The following is a 22,822-nucleotide window of genomic DNA, read 5'->3' on the forward strand; positions in this document are numbered from 1 at the left end:
AGAACTAAGAACTAAGAACAAAGTGGATTTCATGGACATAGAGCATGGAATGTTGTTTACCAAAGGCTGGGAAGGGTACAGGGGAGGGAAGATAAAGAGGGGTTTGTTAATGGGCACAAAAATATCGTTAAATAGAAGGAATAATTTCTAGTGTTCGATAGTACAGTAGGGTGGCTATAAGTTATTGTATATCTCAAAATAGCTAGAAGAATTGGAATTTCTCAACACAAAGAAAAAATAAATTATTGAGATGATGGACATCCCAATAACCCTGATTTGATCATTATGCACTGTATACATGTATCAGTTCTTTCAGTGAATGGGGCAGGGGAGGATGCCCCTCAGCCAGCAGGTGGCAGGGATTTTCTCAGGTGAGCTGCCCTTTTGTCCATTTTTGGCACTGCTGGGGAGGAGCAGCCCAACCTGTCCATGGTCTTGGGCCTCTGAGAATAGAGGAAGCTTGATGTGGGCTTCAGTACAACATAATCTGGAGAGTTTGCCTTAGGCATATTTTAGAGATGGAGGACACATTTTGGGGCACATATGTTTTATATTTTTGTACCCCAAAATACATAAAACTATTATGCCTCAATAAAATAAGTAAATTGATGAATTAGTTAATTAAAAATAAAAATAAATGCCCTGCAGGGCAGTATTTGAGGAATAGGATATTGGTGAGAGAGATTCAGTACTAAGAGATTCCTATTTTCATTTACTGACTTCCTGGTCATGAAATCATGTTAATCCTAGTGCTACACACGGGGTTGACCAGGAAACCAGGTTGACCTGCCCAGGGCCTTAACAGCCAGCCTGCCCAAGAGGCTTGTCAGCAAAATGCTTGAGTGTGTCCAGAGCTCTCTGACCTGAAGGGCCTCAGGGAGAACTTCTAGGTTATGCTGGACTGAAGCCCTCATCAAGCTGCCCCTATTCCCAGAGGCTCAAGACCATGGCAAGGTGGGCTGCTCCTCCCAGAAATGCCAAAAATTGACAAAAGGGGAGCTCACATGGGAAAACACCTGTCACTTACTTGTTGATGGGCATCTTCCTCTGACCCAACCCCACCGAGGGCCTGGATCGCCTCTCTCTCTCTCTCTATCTATCTCTATCTCTATCTCACACACACACACACACACATACACACACACACACACAATGATAATGTCAACCCTAATGCTATTGACTAATTTCTATATTCTGCTTGGTAATTAGCTCACTTTGCCTTGATCTCTTATTGCATTACTTCAGCATTCTCACTATAGTTCTATAACTAGGAATGATTATAACTATTACTGGGTCACTTTGCAAATGAAGTATTTGGAAATTGAAGTTAATTACTTAAAATCACACATGTATTAAGTGGGGCAGAACTGTGTTGTTAACCAGGTTCCCTGACTCTCTGCTTCCTAATCATAAAACATATGAGAATGAACTGTCTTACTGCCCTTTATTTGCTCAGTTTTTAAAAGAAATGGGAACTTGGAGGATTTTATGTGCCTAGCATCTATTGAGAAAGTAACAACTGCTGTCTAATAACATTTCACCCCAGAATGTGCCTCTGGCTTACAATCTAGAGAGGAAAAGATGGCCCATGTCAGGCAGGACAAACCCATAATCAACACAAAAGAAAAATCTCTCCTGCTTGTTGTCAAGGCATTATTGATCAGATTATTCATTAGCCAAAGGGACAAGGGAGGAGAATGAAACCGAGTCTACATTTGGCTCACCAAGATAAGCGTCCTGGCAAGGGACACATATACTCACAGAAAAGGGCACTCTTTTCTAATTTGCACAAGCACCACAGAGACTAGAGGTGGTGCATGTGAGGCTAAGAGTGATGGTTTAAAAAGAATTGGATTTTTAGTAGAGACCCGTTTTCTCCATGTTGGTCAGGCTGGTCTTGAACTCCCAACTTCAGGTGACCCACCCGCCTTGGCCTCCCAAAGCGCTAGGATTACAGGCATGAGCCACCACACCTGGCTCATTCCCCATCAAACATGGGGATTCCCTAAGGTCACAGCAATCAATCCAAATGATCTTTCCTACTTCAATGTTTTCTCTGTGTATTAATTTCCTAGGGCTGCCATAACATAGTACCACAAATTGGGTGGCTTAAAACAGCAGAAATTTGTTCTCTCTCAGTTTTGGAGCCCAGAAGTCTAAAATCAAGGTATCAGCAGAGCCACACTCCGTCTGAAACTCCCCAAAGAATCCTTCCTTGCCTCATCTTAGGTGCCATGCTCTCTCTTAACATGGCATCCTTCCTTGTGTTTTTATATCTTCCCTCTGTGTGTGTCTGCCTCTGTGTCTCATTTCCTCTCCTTATAAGGACATCGGTCACATTGGGTTAGCCTCCTCCCAATGCGCTCATCTTAACTTGATTATATCTGCAAAGACCCTGTTTCCAAATAAGGTCACATTCACACTACTGAGGGCCAGAACTTCAGAGCATCTTTTTGGTGGACACAATTCAACCCACAAGACCCTCCAAAATGTCATAGATAGGACTGGGCATAAAGGAGTAGTTGGCTCAAAAGCTGCTCCTAACCAATTCTCTTTTGGCATATTGATGACTCTAAGAAATAATTCTTTGTAAGAAAAAGGAGAAGACCATGCCTGATACTGAGTTTATTCAAAAAAGTCACTTTACCCCATCCCACTGTCTTGTTTTAGGGGGAAGAATAAAACTAGAAATATTTATTTCACTATTTCAGCCTTGGGGAAAGAAGCAGTTGTTTTCATATCTTAATGGACCAAGTTGGAAACCTAGAGAAAAGTGAGAAAGAGCTTCTTTTTGCCCCAGTTCATTTTACAGCATTATTGCTTTTTGATACATGTCATCTGCTACGGCATCCTGAGAAACGAAAGTGTCATATAGCATTGAGGAATTCAAAACCTATCTAACTGCATTAGTTTTCAAACTAATCTAAGTCACTGGCAGATTTAATCCCTTTCAGCTGGTATTCAAGCAGACAAAATGCATTTGCTGATATCACAATGTTGATAATTTTTAACTAAGGCTTCCCAGCCTAGTATGGCTTCTCCTTAGGATGTTGTAGGGGCAACACCAAACACCTGGCAATATGGAATGACATTGACAATGTTAAACTTTATCTAAGCCCTATGCTCCTGGAAAATAACTATGGGGGAAAAAAATCCACCCCCCACCCTGCACCTGCCTTTTTTTTTTTTTTTTTTTTTTTTTTTTTTTTTTTGAGACAGGATCTCACTGTGTCACTCTGGCTGGAGGGCAGTGATATGATCACAGCTCACACTGCAGCCTCAACCTCCTAGGCTCAAGCAATCCTCCCACCTCAGCCTCCCTGGGTAGCTGGGACTATAGGTGTGTGCCACCATGCCCAGATAAATTTTTTTCATTTTTTGTAGAGCTAGAGTTTTGCCATGTTGCCCAGGCAGATCTTGAACTCCTAAGCTCAAGCTATCTGCCACCTTGGACTCCCAAAGTACTAGGATTACAGGTATGAGCCACTGTGTCCAACTATTTAACATTGTTTCTACCTATCTTTTCATTAGATGGCATTCCATTTCCATCAGAAAATCACGCAAATACTTCCTGCTTATTTTCACAGTAGAAATGCTGATTATCATGGAGTCAAGAATAGGCTTGAGCAGTTGAGATGTCACTTTACATGGGGGTTGCTAATTGAAGCCCCTGAAATTCCTGATGTAGAAAACACGGTCTTAGAAGATATTCAGTTCGTGGACACAAAATACAGTGTGGGAATACACAACCTACTTCTTATTCTTGTAAACAAGATGGCTATAGTTTTCCATTACTGGCTCATCTAGGCATATAGAAACCAAGGGACATATTGTTCCTTCTTGGTTAAAAGTTACATAGAAAATTTACTACAAGTTAGACTGCATTATTTACAGAAGTTGACTAACAGGCAAGTTCATTTGGATAAATCTGATGGGGAGAGTTTGAATCTCATTGTGCTCCTTCACATCTTCCTTTGGTGTGGAAACCAAAGCTGGTTTCCCTAGTAACCAGCACCTATTATGTGTGAGAGAACTATGAGTGTAAGTTTTGAGTGTTTGTGTGTGTATTTGGGTAATTACTGCTGACTGAGGTTTTCAATATAGCATGAATTTTACTTGTGCCAGAAACAGAAACTTTTTTTTTTTCAGAGACAGGGCCTCGCTCTGTCACCAAAGCTGAACTGCAGTGGCATGATCATAGCTCAATGCAGCCTCAAACTCTTCGGTTCAAGCAATCGTTCCACCTCAGCCTTCCAATTAGCTAGGACTACAGGTGTGCACCACCATGCCTGGATGATTTTTCTTTTATTTTTTTGTAGAGTTAGGTCTCACTATGTTGCCCAGGCTAGTCTCAAACTCCTGACCTCAAGCAATCCTCCTGCCTTGGCCTGTCAAAGCTCTGGGAAGAAACTATTAAACAGAGTTGATTTTGAAGTATCGCTGATTGACTCTCTTGATCTTGGGCTGCATATGAGCGCTTTCTATGGGGCACAAGACCTGGAGAAAAGGAGGGAAGAATGAAAATAGTGTGGTGAACTTGTGAACTCATATTCCACTGGCACAGAGCTATTAAGAAATTTTCCCCAGTGATCCTATCGTAAACTCTGGCTACACTTCTATGTATAATCCATATGCACCACATCTCACAAGCCTTTGGTTACATTCCATTTGTGTGTTAGGCCTAAATTATGTTAGCTTTAGCCCAAACAGATCAGAATACCAGAAAGGGTCCCCAGCTCTCTAAAACATTCCGAAGAGGACTTCCACAAACATACTCAGCAGACAGTCATCACCTTCTTCCTCTCCAGCCCCTCCACATACCAACTCCATTCTCTGTTCTGCTGATGGATTTCATGGGCTTACTGCTCTCTTGGGACCATTGTCTTAAGTGGGTTATAGAAAATACACACATATTTAATATTTGTTTTAAAATGTACTTATTGAGCTCTCAATGTGTGTAAGATATAAACATGGTGAAAAAAAGAAAATTAAAATTAAGATGGTGAGAGAAAAAAGGAATAGCCAGGTCTAACACATCAGGTAAGTTGTCCACTTTTCCTGCTCTGGTCCTGGCTTGGTGCTAATTATAACTCAGGTTCAAGTTACTAAGGATGGAGAAAAAAATTTGGAGGAATCCAAAGCAGATAGAGAAAGATATGCCCCCAGAGCATCACTTTAACTACCCACAAACATATAAACTTACATACACATACAAACTCACACACTCACAAACACAAACAGAAAACTCACACACACACACACACACACACACACACACACACACACGGTTAGAAGGCATCTGAATCTGCTCTCCCCAGCTCTGGAATTCTTTGGAGCTGCCAGGTATCTACCACAGGGATTGCATTATATTCATTAAGCTCAATGTCAGTCTTTTTCCATGGGCAGTGCTGACTCCACAACCTTCTCCACAGCCTACGGCAAAGGAAATAACTCCTTAGAATGACATGTACATACAACAGAAGCATTTTACTTGTACATTCTTCTTGTACATACAAGAGAAGCATTCACTCCAAGCTCAGGGAAGAGAAACTCATCTCCTGCCTTTCTGGGGCCCCAGAATGTCTCTTAAGTGCCCTTCCAACTAGTGCTTGGTAAACAGGACACTGGGCTGAGGAAACCACTGACCACAGGCCACGTCTTCCCTCTGCAAGCTTCTAGATTCAATTGCCAGGATGGGCTCCTGGACTGTGCCTATTCTACTGGACAATGATTAAGAATCATCTCTGTGCCCTTTCATTTCAGGCAGCTGAGGAGGGGATGGCAGTGAGCAGCCAAGAAGTGGTTTCTCTCAATCCTGGGAACCAAGCCATTGAGCTAAGTTCTGAAAACTGGTATATTGGAGTTATCTTTATCAAGAAACTTCAAAAAGTTCATGAAAAAGCTGAAGGAAAGAGATGAATGAAGAGAATCATAAAGGAATATTCTATGGACAACAGATAATGTTTTTCAATGAGTTTTTCCTAAATAGAACTGTTTCCTATATAGAGGTATTTGCACCCTCTACTACCTTCAGCAGCTACTTCTCAGCAAATTATCCCCTGAATATCAAGTCTTCTTTAGATACTAGCACACAAATCTTTTGAGTTTTTTAAAAAGGAGATTCATCAGGATATATGAATGGAAGGAAAGGCAGAGAGAATGGCATTCCTAGTCTCCTCTGAAGCAGGGATGCATACTCTATTCCCCACATACAGCCAAAGATCATGGTGCCAAGAAAATGTAGGAAGTTTCTTAATGAACTACATTAAAGCTGTAAAAGCTGCAGCTCAAGAAACTGGTATGTGCTACCTAAGGCATGTGCTGCTTCCATCACATGTTGTATCAAGCGTCTGATACTGCGAGCTTTTACGTAGAGCTGGGAGGTCTGATATGAAGCCACTAGGCAGCTATTTCAATTTATATTTAAATTAATTAAAATAAAATCGAAAACTCAGTTCTTCAGATGCACTAGTTACACTTGCAGTGCTCAATAGTAACATACAGCTGGTGGTGGCACAGATTTAGAATGTTTTCTTTTCTTTTTTTTTCTTTTTTTGAGACAGGATCTGTCTCTGTTGCCCAGACTGGAGTGCTGCAACAGTCATGGCTCACTGCAACCTCAAACTCCTGAGCTCAAGCAATCCTCCTGCCTCAGCCTTCCAACAAACTAGGACTACAGGCTCACACCACCACATCGGGCTAAGTTTTTTTTTTTTTTTTTTTTTTTTTTTTTGTAGAGACAGGATCTCTCCATGTTGCCCAGGCTGGTCTCAAGCTCCCACGCTCAAGTGATCTTCCCAACATGGCCTTGCAAAGTGCTGGGATTACAGGTGTGAGCCACCCAACCTGGCCTAGAACATTTTTAACATTGCAGAAAGTCCTTTTGGAACTAATGTAGGGTTTTTCAGTCTAAGCACTACTGTCATTTGGGGCCAGATAACTCTATGCTGTGAGTGGCTGTTCTGTACATTATAGGATGTTTGGCATCAGCAATGACCTCTACCCAGTGGATGTCAGTACACCCACATCTCCAGTTGTGATAATCCAAAGTGTCTCCAGGGGTCAGGTGCAGTGGCTCATGCCTGTAATCCAGCACTTTGGGAGGCTGAGGCAGGCAGGTCATCTGAGGTCAGGAGTTCAAAACCAGCCTGGCCAATATGGTGAAACCCCATTTCTACGCAAAAAGTACAAAAATTAGCTGGACATGCTGGCGGGCATCTGTACTCCCAGCTACTTGGGAGGCTGAGACAGGAGAATTGCTTGAATCCAGGAGGCAGAGACTGCAGGGAGCCAAGATCATACCACTGCACTCCAGCCTGGGTGACAGAGTGAGATTCCGTCTCAAAAAAAAAAAAAAAAACCGTCTCCAGGTATTACCAATGCCCCCAGGGGCAAAATTGCCCCCATTTGAGAACTGTTCCTTTAAAGCAATAATCAGCCCAAGTAGGGAGTGGCCAGATCCCACCAAAAGGAGATATCACAGAACTTACACAGACAGCCTGGTTAAGTTGGTGGGTAAGAGTATCTAATGAAAGACCAGGCACTCCTACATCATGTTGCACTGCCACTTCACGATCTTAATGCATACAGCTTAAGACATATGGGTTAATAAGGCTAAGCTTGTGGCCTGCTTACAGATGGGGAATCTTGATAATTCCATTACTCTCCATGTTAGTTCACATCAGAACTATGACTCTTTATTTACCTTAAGGCTGGAGATCAATAACATGATCCAAAATGTCTTCTATGAGCCTCACAAAGTAGTGTTTCTTTTCTCTGTGCTTTCACAGCATCAGAACTGTACATGTTTTAGTACAGTAAAATCAGATATGTTCTAATCTGTCTCTGTCTCCCACAAGATAGCAAACCACTAGCGATGGAGGGGAAGAAGGGGCATCTCCATCATTTTCCCAACTGGTGTTCTCAGAATGCCAGGCATAACACAGGTAAGCATTACTGGTTTGCTGAATGTTTGAACTGACGAGAAGCCCCTGACAATGGATGCTGCTTTGGAGGCTTGTGAGTACTACTTGTGAAGATCGCCTACCATCTGACCAATTATTTTTACTGTTGGAACCTTAAATATCTTTGGAATTCTCAGAGCTATAAGAATAACATGGGTATTGATCTATGTTCTTCTAATTTAAGACTCTAAATTTTGGTTGCACAGAGTGCTACGCAGCCAAAGAACAAGATCATGTCCTTTGCAGCAACATGGATGGAGCTGGAGGCCATTATCCTAAGCGAACTAACACAGGAACAAAAAACAAAATACTGCATGTTCTCACTCACCAGTGGGAGCTAAACACTAACTACATATGGACACAAAGAAGGGAACAACACAAATATGGGACCTACTTGAGGGTAGATGGTAGGAGGAAGCCCCTCTAAGAGGCCCCTATCACATAAAACTTTCTGTCTCCAGTGTACCAATTTGTGTAGTCAGCGGGCAGTTTCACTGTTGCACATTCCTTCTTATCTGCTTTTGCAGGAGTACCACGACTTGACATACAAGAACAGTTTTAAGGCCGGGCGCGGTGGCTCAAGCCTGTAATCCCAGCACTTTGGGAGGCCGAGACGGGCGGATCATGAGGTCAGGAGATCGAGACCATCCTGGCTAACACGGTGAAACCCTGTCTCTACTAAAAATACAAAAAACTAGCCGGGCGAGATGGCGGGCGCCTGTAGTCCCAGCTACTCCGGAGGCTGAGGCAGGAGAATGGCGTAAAACCCAGGAGGCGGAGCTTGCAGTGAGCTGAGATCCGGCCACTGCACTCCAGCCCAGGAGACACAGCAAGACTCCGTCTCAAAAAAAAAAAAAAGAACAGTTTTATGGTCCTGGACCAAAGCCTTTCCCCTAGTGTGTGCAGCCAGCATCGTTGCACACTGCAAGAGTAGCCACGGGGCCGCTTTGGGGTCAGGCCTGCTCACGGACTAGACAGTCTTGGGATTATTCTCCCAGTAGGGGAGACAACTGGATTATGATTTTGCCAAACACTTCAGGTTAAAGACAAAAAGTTAACCAAGGAAGTTTTTCATGAACCTCAGGAAGAGATAAGTATCCAATTCAATGTTATTTCAAAGCAACCAATGTGTACTGCTTTTATTAAAAGCAAATTAAGTGCTTATCAATCTGTCTCCTGCTACATGACAGGTCACTTGAGAAGAGGAAACATGTTCTATGGGTCCCAACAGAGTACCTGGCCTGTACCTAATGATAATTCATAGCCTGCTGATTTTGGAAATCGACAAGGAGCTTAGAGCAATGAAGGCTGCCTTGACCATACTAACAATATGCTTGGATCACAGGTTCCTTAAACCTTTATGGTTTTCCCAGAACCACGGGAATGGCACAACTGTTAGAACTTGTTTTTACAGCTCAATTTATAATCCTAAATTTCAATTGCATCTAGAAAACATCTTCACCTCTTCTCATTTCCTTTATAGGCATGGACTTTTCAGGTCCCAAGATACTTCAGACAGTCTAAAAACAACTTGCTTTCCAGGAACCTGAGGACTTCTCCAACAGACATTATAGGATCTATGAAATATCTTGAGTCTAGTTCAGTGATGTAAATGTTTCCTACAATTTATATAGACAATTCCAAGTGAATGAATGTTTGACATGTAAAATAATGAAAGCACAGAAATTCGGTTAGAACTGGAACACGTGGGAGTCAGCCAGAAAAGCAAATCAGAGTAGCCCAAAGATAGCCATCAAGACCCCTGAGGTAGTATGAAGATTACCAGGAATTTCAGAGCAGAGAAGTTCCTAGTAGCTGAGCATTTTCTCAGTGGACACGATTGGTGGAAGTTTGCAAACATGAGGAGTCTCAAAAGCAAACATCAGACACTCTCTTTAGAGGTCAATGCACTTTGACCTACATCCTTTCTGGTATTACATGGATTATCAGGGTACACATGGGGAAACCAAAGCATAGAAGAATAAAGTTCTTGACTCAGAGTCTCATAGAAAGATAGGTATTTATTAGGAGTGAGTCCCTGATCCAAAGCATTTGGACCTGAAAGGGATCCAGGGATCATGTGGAAAAGTATCTATCAAACTTTAATGTACCAGCAAATCATCTGGCCATGTTAAAAGGCAAGTTCTCATTCAGGAGATCTGTGGAGGGGCCTGATGTTCTGCATTTCTAGGCTTTTAGTAGATGATGATGCCACTGTAACAGACCATATCCTGAGTGACAAAAATCTAGTCTAGTTGTTTTAAACCACGCACAAAAAATCACTTTGGGATTACTTTTTTCAGAAAACTTACTGATAATACTCATACCTGGGCTTCACTTCCAGAGATTCTGATTGATTGGGCTGGAGACTAGCTCAGGCATCTGCATTTTTAAAAGATTTCCAAGGAATTTTCTAGTTTGCAGCCAAGGTTGTAAAACACTGTTCAAGGCCAACCTTTTTCTATATCTGATGAGGAAACTCAGTGTTTAAGTGAAATCAAGTTCACTCAGCTAGTTAGTCGAACACAGAACTGGTCCTGGAATGTTGATAGTGGTTAAGTTTCATTTCTCCAATGCTTAAGTTTCACTTCTACAAGTAGGCATCCTGCCCATGAGAAATGAGTTTCCCTCTCTAGTTTCTATTGTTTTTTTCCTATTGTAGACTCTCTCTCTTTCTCACTCTCTCTCTCTCTCACACAATGTGTTGGCTGTTTCCTTATTGTTGCTCTGTCCTGTGTGGTTCATGGCTGTGTTTATCCAAGGACACACTGGGCCAGATCCTGAATACCTAATCAGTTGAGCCAGAGCCTCACAGAACCAGGACTGCTGCCAAATTCAGTGACCACATGACAAACACTCACTCTGTTTCTCTGACACGCTGTTACCAAGCAATAATTCTATGCATGAAAATTCCAAAGTCATACTGTTCTCAGTGTAAGCAGCTCTCCTAATGTTCATTTCAGTATTTGCTTATGTTTCTATCCCTTTTAGAGTTGAGTCAGGGCTAGTGCCTTACAGAAGATATTTGTATCTGAAAACACGATTGGCCTCCTAGAAGCTTCCCATATGATACAGAACTGGAGAGAGAGAGAGAGAGCTGAGAGGAAATAAGTCCCATTCCAAAATCTATTCTCCCCCTACACAGGTCCATTCTCACTAGGGAGGGGTTGAATGCCTGCTGCCCAAAAGGTACTGCTGGGCTGTATGTGCAGATATGGCCAGGGTTCCCTGACCTGAGCCTGAGATGGGAATATCTAGATTGTCCTGGCCTGAAGCTCAGAACAGGATACCCCTGTCTCAGCAGCTGCACAGTCAGACACGACATGAGACATCTCTCTCTCAGTGCCCACTGGGAAAAACTATAGTGGGGGAAGGGCTGCAGCTAATGGTCAGCACAGACTGCACAGATAGAGGGACTTGTCCCACACTGTGAAAGCAACACTCACAATTACTGAATGCTATTAAATGAGACATGCTTTCCATGCAATATCCCACTTCATCTCAACATAACCCCATGACAAAAGTCCTAGTGCTGCTCTGATTATATGGATAAGTAAATGTGGCTTAGAAATGTGAACCAACTATCCCAAGATCACACATCCAGCAAGCAGCAAAGTCCATTAATGACCCCAGGCAGTCTGATTCCAGGTGGCCTTCACTACTGAACAACACCATCTTGTGTGCACAAGGACAAGTAAAGGTAAAGGGTTTTAATATTTCTCATTATGCCCAAGCTGCAGAGCAAGAAAGGAAACCTCAGAAGAAAACATCCCACTGGCCTCAAATACAGAATAATGGTTGTTCTATGATGGGGCGCTATTGTCTTGTACTCAGAGCACACAGCCCCAAAATAAACACGATGGCAAATACCTGCGAGGAACTCCCTCCATCAGGTGATTCTGTCACCTAACAGGTGTAGAATGTAATGCCCTAGGTTTGCTGAACCCCAGATGAAACAATATTTGACTAACAATCATTCTTGCCTTTCAGCAAACTTGGTCTTCCACAGCAGGGCTATGTGGGCCTAGTTTCCTTTCCCTCGTTCCCCTGAGTGGTTCTAACCTCCATTTCTGTGCTGTCATTATGCTGAGAGTTATTTTCTTCCTACTTTTCTTATTAGAGTATACTTAAGGAATAAAATGGGGATTCTCACTACTTAAGTAATGTTGAGATTTGGTGGGTTTATGGAAGAATACATGGATCTAAACGATATCCTGTGCTTGTAAGATGTCAAGACAGACCAGGTGCAGTGGCTTACACCTGTAATCCCAGCACTTTGGGAGGCCAACACAGGTGCGTCACCTGAGGTCAGGAGTTCGAAACCAGGATGGACAACATGGTGAAACCCCAGTCTCTACTAAAAATACAAAAAATTAGCTGGGTGTGGTGGTGCATGCCTGTAATGCCAGCTACTCTGGAGGCTGAGGCACAAGAATCGCTTGAACCTGGGAGGCGGAGGTTGCAGTGAGCAGAGATAGCGCCACTGTACTCCAGCCTGGGTAATACAGCGAGACTCCATCTTTAAAAAAAAAAACGATGTCAAGAGGTCCAGCACATTCTTCTAGGAACTTGTCTCATGTGAATGGGGAGATGTGGCGTATCTCTCAAGTTGCCTAAATCCTTACTTGAATAGACATGGAGAAGAGTTTTTAATTCACATAGAGAGACAGATTATATACTATACTCTTTCTTAAGCATGTTCTTTTCCTAAGATATCAGCTCTCATTTGAACTGTGAATGCACAAAATCTTATTTGATGCTCCTTTTCTGGGCAGTCCTTCTTGTCTATATAATTTTTGGCTTTAGAAAGGTCAGGAGCAGTAACTGGAGCAGTAACTCAGAAGATGCTAGAGCAGTAACTCAGAAGTTCCCTGAAAAGAAAGAGAAGAGCTGCCCCAGACATCTGAGAGCTGGCCTGGTGTTCTGTGCATGTAAACTATTTCAAAGAACATTATCAACACCAAACAAGGTCGCCCTGTGACCAGGATGGGTCAAGGCAAAATACAAGGCCATTCTGTAATCATGTCTGAGTGCAGACAAAAATATGAATATTTTCCAACTGGATTCAAAAATAATCAAGCAGCCCCTTAAACTGGCCAATATGAGTGACTGCTGCTTCCTTCCAAATTACATCTGTAGCCTTGGTCTAGTCTTCTCTTTTTCCAGTTACAATTTAAGATACCCAATTATAGAATCATTTCTGCTTCTTGACAGCCTCCCGTCCCATGCCCATGACCACACCTTACCACATGAGATCCTGGGAAATATAGTCTAGTTACAGGCCCAAGACAAAGAAGAAACAGCACAGCCAGGCTACAGTTTCATTTGGCAATTATGAGAAGACAGTAATGAAGTTAATAACCCTACCTTGAAATATTCACTTAAAGGGAAATCGCTCTCAGTCTTTGCCCTTTTGCTTATCTTACCCCTTACAAAACCAAGATCCAGAAACTTACAGGATGATGTTGTAACAATTCACAAGAGTAATTCAGAATAGCAGCTTTCAAAATTTTCCTTTTTCCCTGCTAATTGTGTGGGCAATTACATCAGCCTTGGTATCATATAAATTTTTCATTAAACATGTGAATATTGTTTGATTGACTCTCTGATGGTTGTTGCTTTGTAACACATAATCTTCAAAGCAGTAGAAACAGAAGAAACATAAGGACAACTCAGAAGAACTATGTGAATTTGGATTTAGATTTTTAACCCCCATGACCCAATCACATTCTCTGAGTACATTGCGTATGTTTCTCTACTGACCAGCTAAAACATTGTTTAAACCACTGATGGCGAACAGTAAAGATCATCAAAACAGTCAATACACTTGAGTAGCCTCCACTATAGTCAGGGTTGGCAGTAATGCAAATGCCGCTGGAGGATGTAACCAGTATGGGACCTTTCTTACAGACCAATATCTCAAAATTGAGAAGGAGTTGTTTTGCCTAACACAGCCCCACAGAAGAAGACCTAACCATCTGCAACCTCATTCTTCCACAAATTGACAATGACTTTCTACAGTATTCTTTTAGGCACAAACCACTGACTCTGGTCTAAGGAGCTTCCATTGTAGAAGTCCCTGGAACCACCTGGCTGGATACATGTGATAGTAACAAGTTTGACAACAGAGTCTGACATGATTCACAAAAATATACGTTCCTGTCTGCCACTGGTTTTTCCACAACACTGAATGTCATCATAAGGTCCAGTTATCCTCTATCTCCTACACCACATTGACCCCAGCAAGGGAATTTGCATATCAAAACTGCTTCTCACACACACATCCTCTTAGCTGCCAAAACTCAGCATGTATTTTGTAATCAAAGCAGAGACACCCCTCTCTCTCTGTGTCATTTTCACCCTGCCAATTCACTGAGCATCAAGGGTGTAAAAAACTGCCTGGATATACCTCCCATATATAAGCAGCGAGCTTATCTGAGAAGCCCTAAAACGCTGTGGACAAACCTTGAAGGAGCCTCCAAGCCTGAACCAAAGCACTACTATCTTCACAGCATCATGAGGTAAAGGCTTTCTCTGCTTCATTGACCTTATTTCTGCACACTTTGAAATTCTAAAACTTTCCTTAAGGGCCAGTTTTTGACAGGCCTTCTCCTAAGGGAGTTGTCCCACTGGTGGTTCTGACCCTGAACATGATAACTGAGAAGAGCTTAATAAGGGGGCTATTTAAGACGATATGGGCAAAGTTTAGGGAAATCAACAGGAGATGGTGCTTGTTGGTTGCAGGGCAGAGGGAGGAGGCATGTTGTTTTACAACAGTGGTAACATGATAATCCTGGGCCTACAGGAGCAAGAGCAGAGAACCAGACCCAAGGAGACTCTAAGCTATAGCTGTAGGGGAGGGGCTTCTCAAGAGGCCTTTGGTGAAAAAATCACTGACAACCTCAAGCAGAGCACACTGGAAGCTTAAGAATTAATAACACAACCTTCACCTCCTCCTGCAATTGAATATCTGGCTGGTGCTCCCCAGTGGGTCAACCCCAGAAGAAAGTAAAAAATAAAAGAGTTTTGGAGTTAATAAAATCCAGAGCCAGCTTCCCAAGCACAGAGCATGGCAAAGAATGTAGGAAAGTAGATCCAGAGGGGCAAGATGAGAATATACGTACAGAGGCAAGTTTCCTAACTCCTGTTACAGAGCTCGCTTAGTAAGGGCAACTGACTTAATAAGAGCAGCAACGTTCTTAAGGAAATAAACGAGAAAGAGTATGGATATCTTATTTCCAAATAAGATATTTCTGTAGCACTTTCTAATAGAGGGACAATTACCCAGGCAACACTTAAAGACTGTTCACCAGGGAACAGAGGCCTGAGCCTAGAGAGGAGACTGGCATGGGGACCAGTCAGGGCAAGAGCATTGAGATCCTTTTAAGCATCCAGGTGAGAAGAAGCAGCTATTTTTCTTTTTATTTGATAATTTGGTTAAATTCAGGTGGGAAAAAAAGCTGCTTTCAGAGATGGCTGTTTTTCTGTTGTTTGTTTTTGATACCAAGTCAAATTTTGTGATTACTGTGAAACTATGAAACTGTGATTACTATGAAATTTACTTTTCACTGAATTAACTGTTCTCAAAGTGTGGTCCCCTGACTAGCAGCATCAGCATCACCTGGGAAGGTAGTAGAAATGCAAATTCTCAGGCCCTACCCTAAACCTGCTGACTCAAAAACTCTAGGGTGGGGCCCATCAATCTGTGTGTTCTAAGTTTTCCAGGTGATCATGTTGCCTGCTAAAATTTGAAAAACCACTATACTAGATGTTAGAAAATAAGAAATTTTGTAGGCGTTGTGATATGTTTGTTCCACAAAATGTATATTTCTTTTTTTCCTGGTATATTTAGGACTAGTGACCTGCAGAGAATGTTTTCACTCAAAAGTATTCTGACCTGCTAGAGTTCTCCCATCTGATGTTGCAGTCAGTGGGAGAGGAAGAACTTACAGAAAAAGGGACTCCTCTTTTGAGATCCCTTTCTAGCAAACACATAGACCAGTCTTGAGAAGAAATTACAAGTGAAGGATTGCAAAAAAATTCACCACAAGAGTACCCAAGTCTCTCTTTTTAATATAATGGGCCCCTGGTCATCAGATGCTAATTGTGGCTGGGCACGGTGGCTCACACCTGTAATCCCAGTACTTTGGGAGGCCAAGGCGGGCAGATCACGAGGTCAGGAGATCAAGACCATCTTGACTAACACAGTGAAACCTCACCTCTACTGAAAAACACAAAAAATTAGCCGGGTGTGGTGGTGGGCGCCTATAGTCCCAGTTACTCGGGAGGCTAAGGTGGGAGAATGGTGTGAACCTGGGAGGCAGAGTTTGAAGTGAGCCGAGATTGTGCCACTGCACTCCAGCCTGGGCAACAGAGTGAGACTCTGTCTCAAAAAAAAAAAAAAAAAAAAAAGGTGTTAGTTGTGTCTGCATCTGTGGAGTTGACAGAAAGCAAGCCTTTCATTCCCTGCTGCCTTGGTAGCTAGTCTGTGTGAAAGGTTTTGCAATGGCCTGTGCCTATGTTTCTAGAAGCCACTGACCTGAGGTGGCCTAAGGGGAATCTGGACTATCCCAGACTGAATAATGCCCACGTCAGAATACTCCTGATCCCACTGGTTCAGGGATAAAGGAGCAGATTGAGCTCCTCCTTCCATTCATGCTTATTCATCAAGACAGCTTAAGTGGAGTTTAAGTGGACAAGATCCAAGGAAATGCCTGACAAAATATGGTGATGAGTCCCTGTCCGCCACATGCATACAGGGATTAGGTCACTACATACATGCACGAACTTATCTTTTTTTTTTTTTTTTCTTTTTTTTCAGATAGGGCCTCCCTCTGTCACCCAGTCTCAAGTGCAGTGGCATGATCACAGCTCACTGCAACCTCCACCTACCCAGGCTCAGGTGATTCTCTCACCTCAGCCCAAGTCGCTGGGACTACTGGTGTGAATCGCCAGGCCTGGCTAATTTTTGTATTTTTTTGAGAGACAAGGTTTCGCTGTGCTGCCCATGCTGGTCATGAACTTCTGGGCTTAAGCAATTCACCTCCCTTGAACTCTCAAAGTGTTGGGATTACAGGCATTAGCCACCACACTGGGGCCTAATTTGATGACAATATGTATACTACTAATAACAGCACTTTCTGTATGCTCGCCAGGTAAAAGGAGGACTTTAGGCTCTCAGCATTTCTGTTTTAGAGAGTGAGGACACCTCTAGGGTGATAGTCTACTCCGTAGTCTTCCCAGGGCCCAAGTCAAGAAAATACATGTTGATGAACAACCACCTATAAGAAAGAGCTATAATTCTCTTCTGGAATTTGGCAGTGCAGCCTTATAAGGTTGTGTAAGCTGTGCACTTGAAATTCTACAGTCTCAGTGAAAGACAAAATCTGGTATACTTTTTTCCATCTATCAATGCATGACCATGATTAGATCTCTCAGAGGAAGACTGATCTCTTTCTACTGCTCACAAATGTGCTCGGTGGGCCAGCAGCTGAGACACTGAGATTGGGTACATATTTAGAAAACTTGGAATGGCTTATCTTCAAATATTCCAGCAGCTCTAGAGTAATGGAAGCGTGTGTGGATTATTTTCCCTGGGTAGTGCCTCTTCTTATCATAGCACAGGCTACAGTGGGCATGAGTGGAGGATTTGGGTCAAAAACTCTTGCTGATTCCATCTTCTTTATGGGTGGTGACTAGTTTCAGTGAGGGTTCTTAAGCAGAATATTGATTTTACTTACTCCTGACCCCACCTCACCCAGCATATGTCCCACACACACACCTCCACACACAGGTTTCATTGGGTAATCTTCCTGGGCCACAGTTGGAAGGAAGATTTCTGGAACTCCTCATCTCAGCAGTCAACTACACAGTGCTATCCTAAAGCAAGAACAGACAGTGCCAGGACTCTCATATTCCACAGACTCAAGGATGGAGAAGATGGCTTGGGATTGTGGGCAGGAATGCTCTCAAGGAAGGTCTAAGCATAGTAGGGGGTTTTTTAGGGGGAGACTCTGAGGGAAAAGTAAGGGCTGTATTGAGCTGCCAGCTATGCTCGAAGCGGCAGTCATAAGCCTGAGTATCCTCTGCCCAACTTTGTGGTGCTATTCATTATCCTGTGAATCCTTTCCTTTCTTCCTTTCTTTCCTTTCCTTTCTTTTCTTTATTATTAATTTCTTTTCTGAGACAGAGTCTGGCTCTATTGCCCAGCCTGGAGTGCAGTGGCATGATCTCGGCTCACTGTAACCTCCACTTTCCAGATTCAAGCGATTCTTGTGCCTCAGTCTCCAGAGTAGCTGGGACTACAGACGTGGGCCACGACGCTGGCTAATTGTTTGTACTTTTAGTAGAGATGAGTTTTCACCATGTTGCCCAGGCTAGTTTTGAACTCCTGAGCTCAGGCAATGCACCTACCTCGGCCTCCCAAAATGCTAGGATTACAGGTGTGAGCCACCCCACCTGGCCATGAACTTCTTCTTTCCCTTTATTTTCAAAAAAGAATGTTTCATAGTCTGTTTATTTGTGATTAGATTGCGGTTATATTATATTATGGTTATATTGAGTCAAGATTCATATAAAAATTATTTTTGCTATACATTGCTATATAGAGAGTAAAAGAAAATTTCATAATGGTCCTCTCTGGGATCCTTCCTTGGGCCTAATGGATAGAAAACATGTCAAGTATAGACTATAAGGTAGGTAATTAGTTGAGAACACAGAAGCAAATATACTTACACAGGATGTGAGGACCACTTTTTCAACTATTAAGGACAAATGTCTTTTTCTTCATTCATGTTCTTATAGGGAGACTAGGACTTCAGTTCCACTTCAGAGGAGCGTGAACTATTGGGGGAAAATACCCTTCTGGTACCACTGACCTCATATTATTCTCTCTTCCTCATGGGTGGCTGATGGATTACTCTAATTGTTGAGATTTTGATAGCCTGTACTCCACTAGGCTTCAGGGTTACCTGACATCAGAAACACTGACTTACAAAAGTGGGACGTGCCACTTCTTCAAAGAGACACATCTTCCCTATGTAATGTTCATTCATGCCTCTCCTTTTGTCCCCATTAGTAAGGCTGCCATTATGAGGTGATTCCACCCATTTGGAACCCCTCCATTTAGGATCGGTTGAGTAAGTTCACACAGGCCAAGGAGATAGGAAACACTACCACGTTCTCCAACCTGGCTTGAGCATTCATGAAGTCCAGCATTTGAAACCGTATTCAGCTCTCATATTTTACTCAGAACCCTTCATGGGAGGAGAGAAAACCAAAATGTGTTTACGTGTTGAGAACATGAAAAAGATGAGTAAGGAACCCACCTTTCTGTGAACCTTCTCTCCACATTTCTTCTGACAGCATTAGTCACGCACTGCAAAGTCGGGAGGAAGCAGAAAGAAGATGGGTTTTGCAATGTTGAGGGTGGCGTTGAGATTATTTTGATGTTAGCAGAATTAACTTCTTTTGAGTTGACTTTAGACTTCACATAACCTATCTGTTGGCACTACGAGATGATTAGCATTTCCCCATGGTTTTTATGTCAACCTGTTCACTTTCCCAGTGACATGACCATAGAACCCAGAGAGGCAGCAGATAATGGAGGCAAGGATAATAGGACAGAGAATATTTGACTATTTGAAGTGCTGGCTTCATTTCTAGTGGACTGAACACTTTCCCAAAATGTAATTAATTCCTGCATATTTTTACAGTGAAGAATCTGATGGAAAGCTTATCGAAGACAGACTGATTCAGCTGAGATGTCACTTTACATGGAAGTTGTTAATTGAAGCCCCTGAAATTCCTGATTTAGAAAACAGGATCTGGGAAGAGATTCAGTTCCTGGATACCAAATACAATGTGGGAATACACAGCCTACTAGCCTATGTGAAACACCTGGAAGGCCAGAATGAGGAAGCCCTGGTGACCTTGAAAAAGGCTGAAGACTTAATCCAGAAAGAACATGCCAACCAAGCAGATATGAGAAGTCTGGTGACCTGGGGCAACTTTGCCTGGGTGTATTACCACATGGGCAGACTGGCAGAAGCCGAGACTTACCTGGACAAGGTGGAGAACACTTGCAAGAAGTTTGCAAATCCTTCCTGCTATAGAATGGAGTGTCCAGAGATGGACTGTGAGGAAGGATGGGCCTTGATGAAGTGTGGAGGGAAGAATTATGGACGGGCCAAGGCCTGCTTTGAAAAGGCTCTGGAAGGGGACCCTGAAAACCCTGAATTCAATACCGGGTATGCGATCACTGTCTATCGCCTGGATAACTTTAACATAGCAGCAGAGAGGAATGAGACATTTTCTCTGCACGTCCTAAAACGAGCTGTCAGGCTAAATCCAGATGATGTATATATTAGGATTCTCCTTGCCCTGAAGCTCCAGGATGGAGGACAGGAAGCTGAAGGAGAAAAGTACATTGAAGAAGCTCTGACCAGTATGTCTTCACAGACCTACGTCTTTCGATATGCAGCCAAGTTTTATCGAAGAAAAGGGTCTGTGGATAAAGCTCTTGAGCTCTTAAAAATGGCCTTGGAGACAACACCCACTTCTGCCTTCCTGCATCACCAAATGGGGCTTTGCTACAAGGCACAAATGATCCAAATCAAGGAAGCTACAAACTGGCAGCCTAGAGGGCAAGATAGGGAAAGTGTGAACAGATTGGTTCAACTGGCTATATGCAAATTTGAAAAGACTATAATGTTAAAGCCCACATTTGAGATGGCCTATGTTGACCTGGCTGAAATGTATGCAGAAATAGGCCACCACAGAAAGGCTGAGGAACATTTTCAGAAAGTGTTACGCATGAAGATCTTTGACGATCAGCTAAAGCAAGAGATTCATTACCGCTATGGCTCTTTCCAAGAACATCATGGGAAATCTGAAGATAAAGCAATCACCCACTATTTAAAAGGTTTGAAAATAGAAAAAATGTCCTATTCCAGGGAAAAACTTCTCAATGCTTTGGAGAAATTGGCTAAAAGATGTGTTCACCGGAATGTACGGGTTGTGGAAAGTGTCAGCCTCCTTGGGCTCATCCACAAATTGAAAGGAGAAGTAAGTGATGCCTTGCTGTGCTATGAGAGGGCTCTGAGGCTGGCTGCTGACCTGAACCCTATGTTTTAACACAGAGGTCACCATTATCCGTTTAATGGTCTTATAACTAAATAGAACAACTATGAAATTAAATAATGCAAACTTAAAGCTGTTGGAACTTTACCTTATTTTGAGCCTTGAGAGGAATGTGGCTGTGTGGCCTGAGTTATGTAGCATGCAACTGCAACTTCTGCTTTTTCCTGTAAATGATCAAGAAAGGCCTTGTGGCACCAGACACAAGACGCCCTGAAAGTATCATCCCTCCTGACGGAATGGTAAAGCAATCTTTCTTGGAATGTAGCAAGTAATAATCGATCAAATTGCTTATATGGAAAATGCTGCAACCCTGTTTACTGCCTGTGTAAGTTAAACCTTAACTTCCCCACTTTGGAATGCTAACTCCAATCATTAGGTGTCTGTGTTTCCTGAGTGGTTACCCTCAAGCTTTGTGCTCAAATAAACGCTATACTTAATCATAGTTTCTTAATCCCATTATTTGAGATTCAGACAACAGTCCTTCCCAATTGCTGCCTTCAAAAATGTCTAACCTGATGAAATACAAAATACTTTGGTACAACACATACTCTATTGCCTGGCCACCCCCCTCATTGCTTTCTCTTCAATCCATGTGTCTGCAGCAGGAGCAGCTATTCTTCCACAACACATCCCTGCATTCATTGACCAAGGGTTATTAATGCTGTTTTAGGCAACTACATCTGCTGGGACAATAAGAATCATTTTCCTTAAAATTTTGCCTTTGGAATGAGCAGTTTTCATCCTCAGTCTCCTAAACAAAGGAGACCTAAACATGGAAGGTTTCTATTCCATGTGGCCAGGGTCACTGACCTGCAACAAAACCTAAGAGCAAAACAAATGAGCAAAGACAAGGGTTAGAAAGGAGGGAATTTCAGGAGTTCTACAGCATTCTAGCTGGACTTCTATTTCCCAAGGCCCTACTGTAGCCAAGACCTGCTGGTCAGTGAGCCAGGCCTAAAACCTTAAAATAAACTCAAATTTTTGTTTACATGTGTCCAGCTGCTGGTAATCACAAGGGATCTACGTGACCCAAACACATTGCTGGACATTTATTCACACCTGAGATCACACCTAAAATCACACATCTAAGATCACACCTGAGAGCTTTGCTAAGATCACAAATTCTTGGAGTGTATTTTATTGGTGATATTCAAAAGATGTGTATTTTATGTTTGGTTTCAAATAGAAAAATGCAGAACCAACTTACACAGCATTAGAAGGCCTGAAGCAGAGGAAGTGATGGGAATAGAAACCTGACCAAGAATTTTTAAAATTGTTATTTATTTATGAGAGTCAGGGTCTTGTGATGTTGCTCAGGCTACAGTGCAGTGGCTATTTACAAGCACAGTCATAGCACGCTGTAGCCTTAAATTCCTGACCTCAAGCTTCCCTCCTCAGCCACCTGAGTAGCCAAAACCATAAGTGCATGCCACCATGTATCACTTCCTACCAAGAATTTTAAAAAATACTAGGGAGGCATTTACTACTATAGGCCATGGGATTGGAAGATTGACTTACGTTACTTGGATCCTTGAGAGCTGGGATTGACTATTGATGGAGACTTGGGAGAGTGGGGAGACATGGCAGGGGAGTGGAGTCATTTCGATGACACCTGGAAAGCACAGGAGTAACACTTTTTTCAAGTTTGTTGATACTAAACAAAGAACATACTTATTAAATTTAACCAGAGGAAACTACTGTTGACTTTTTCCTGTAAA

At 42.5% G+C, this 22,822-nt stretch overlaps 1 protein-coding gene across 1 annotated transcript; it reads left to right on the forward strand.

Moving 5' to 3' along the window:
* Positions 1-14,298: 14,298 nt before the first annotated feature.
* On the forward strand, positions 14,299-21,572 carry LOC104659331 (interferon-induced protein with tetratricopeptide repeats 1B). Its single transcript, XM_030941496.1, has 2 exons — positions 14,299-14,485; positions 19,679-21,572. Exons 1-2 carry the CDS (start codon positions 14,481-14,483, stop codon positions 21,096-21,098), a joined length of 1,425 nt encoding a protein of 474 aa, XP_030797356.1. The 5' UTR covers positions 14,299-14,480; the 3' UTR covers positions 21,099-21,572.
* The last annotated feature ends 1,250 nt before the right edge of the window (positions 21,573-22,822 follow it).

The sequence above is a fragment of the Rhinopithecus roxellana genome, chromosome 11, assembly GCF_007565055.1.
Source record: "Rhinopithecus roxellana isolate Shanxi Qingling chromosome 11, ASM756505v1, whole genome shotgun sequence".
In the NCBI taxonomy this organism is placed as follows: Eukaryota; Metazoa; Chordata; class Mammalia; order Primates; family Cercopithecidae; genus Rhinopithecus; species Rhinopithecus roxellana.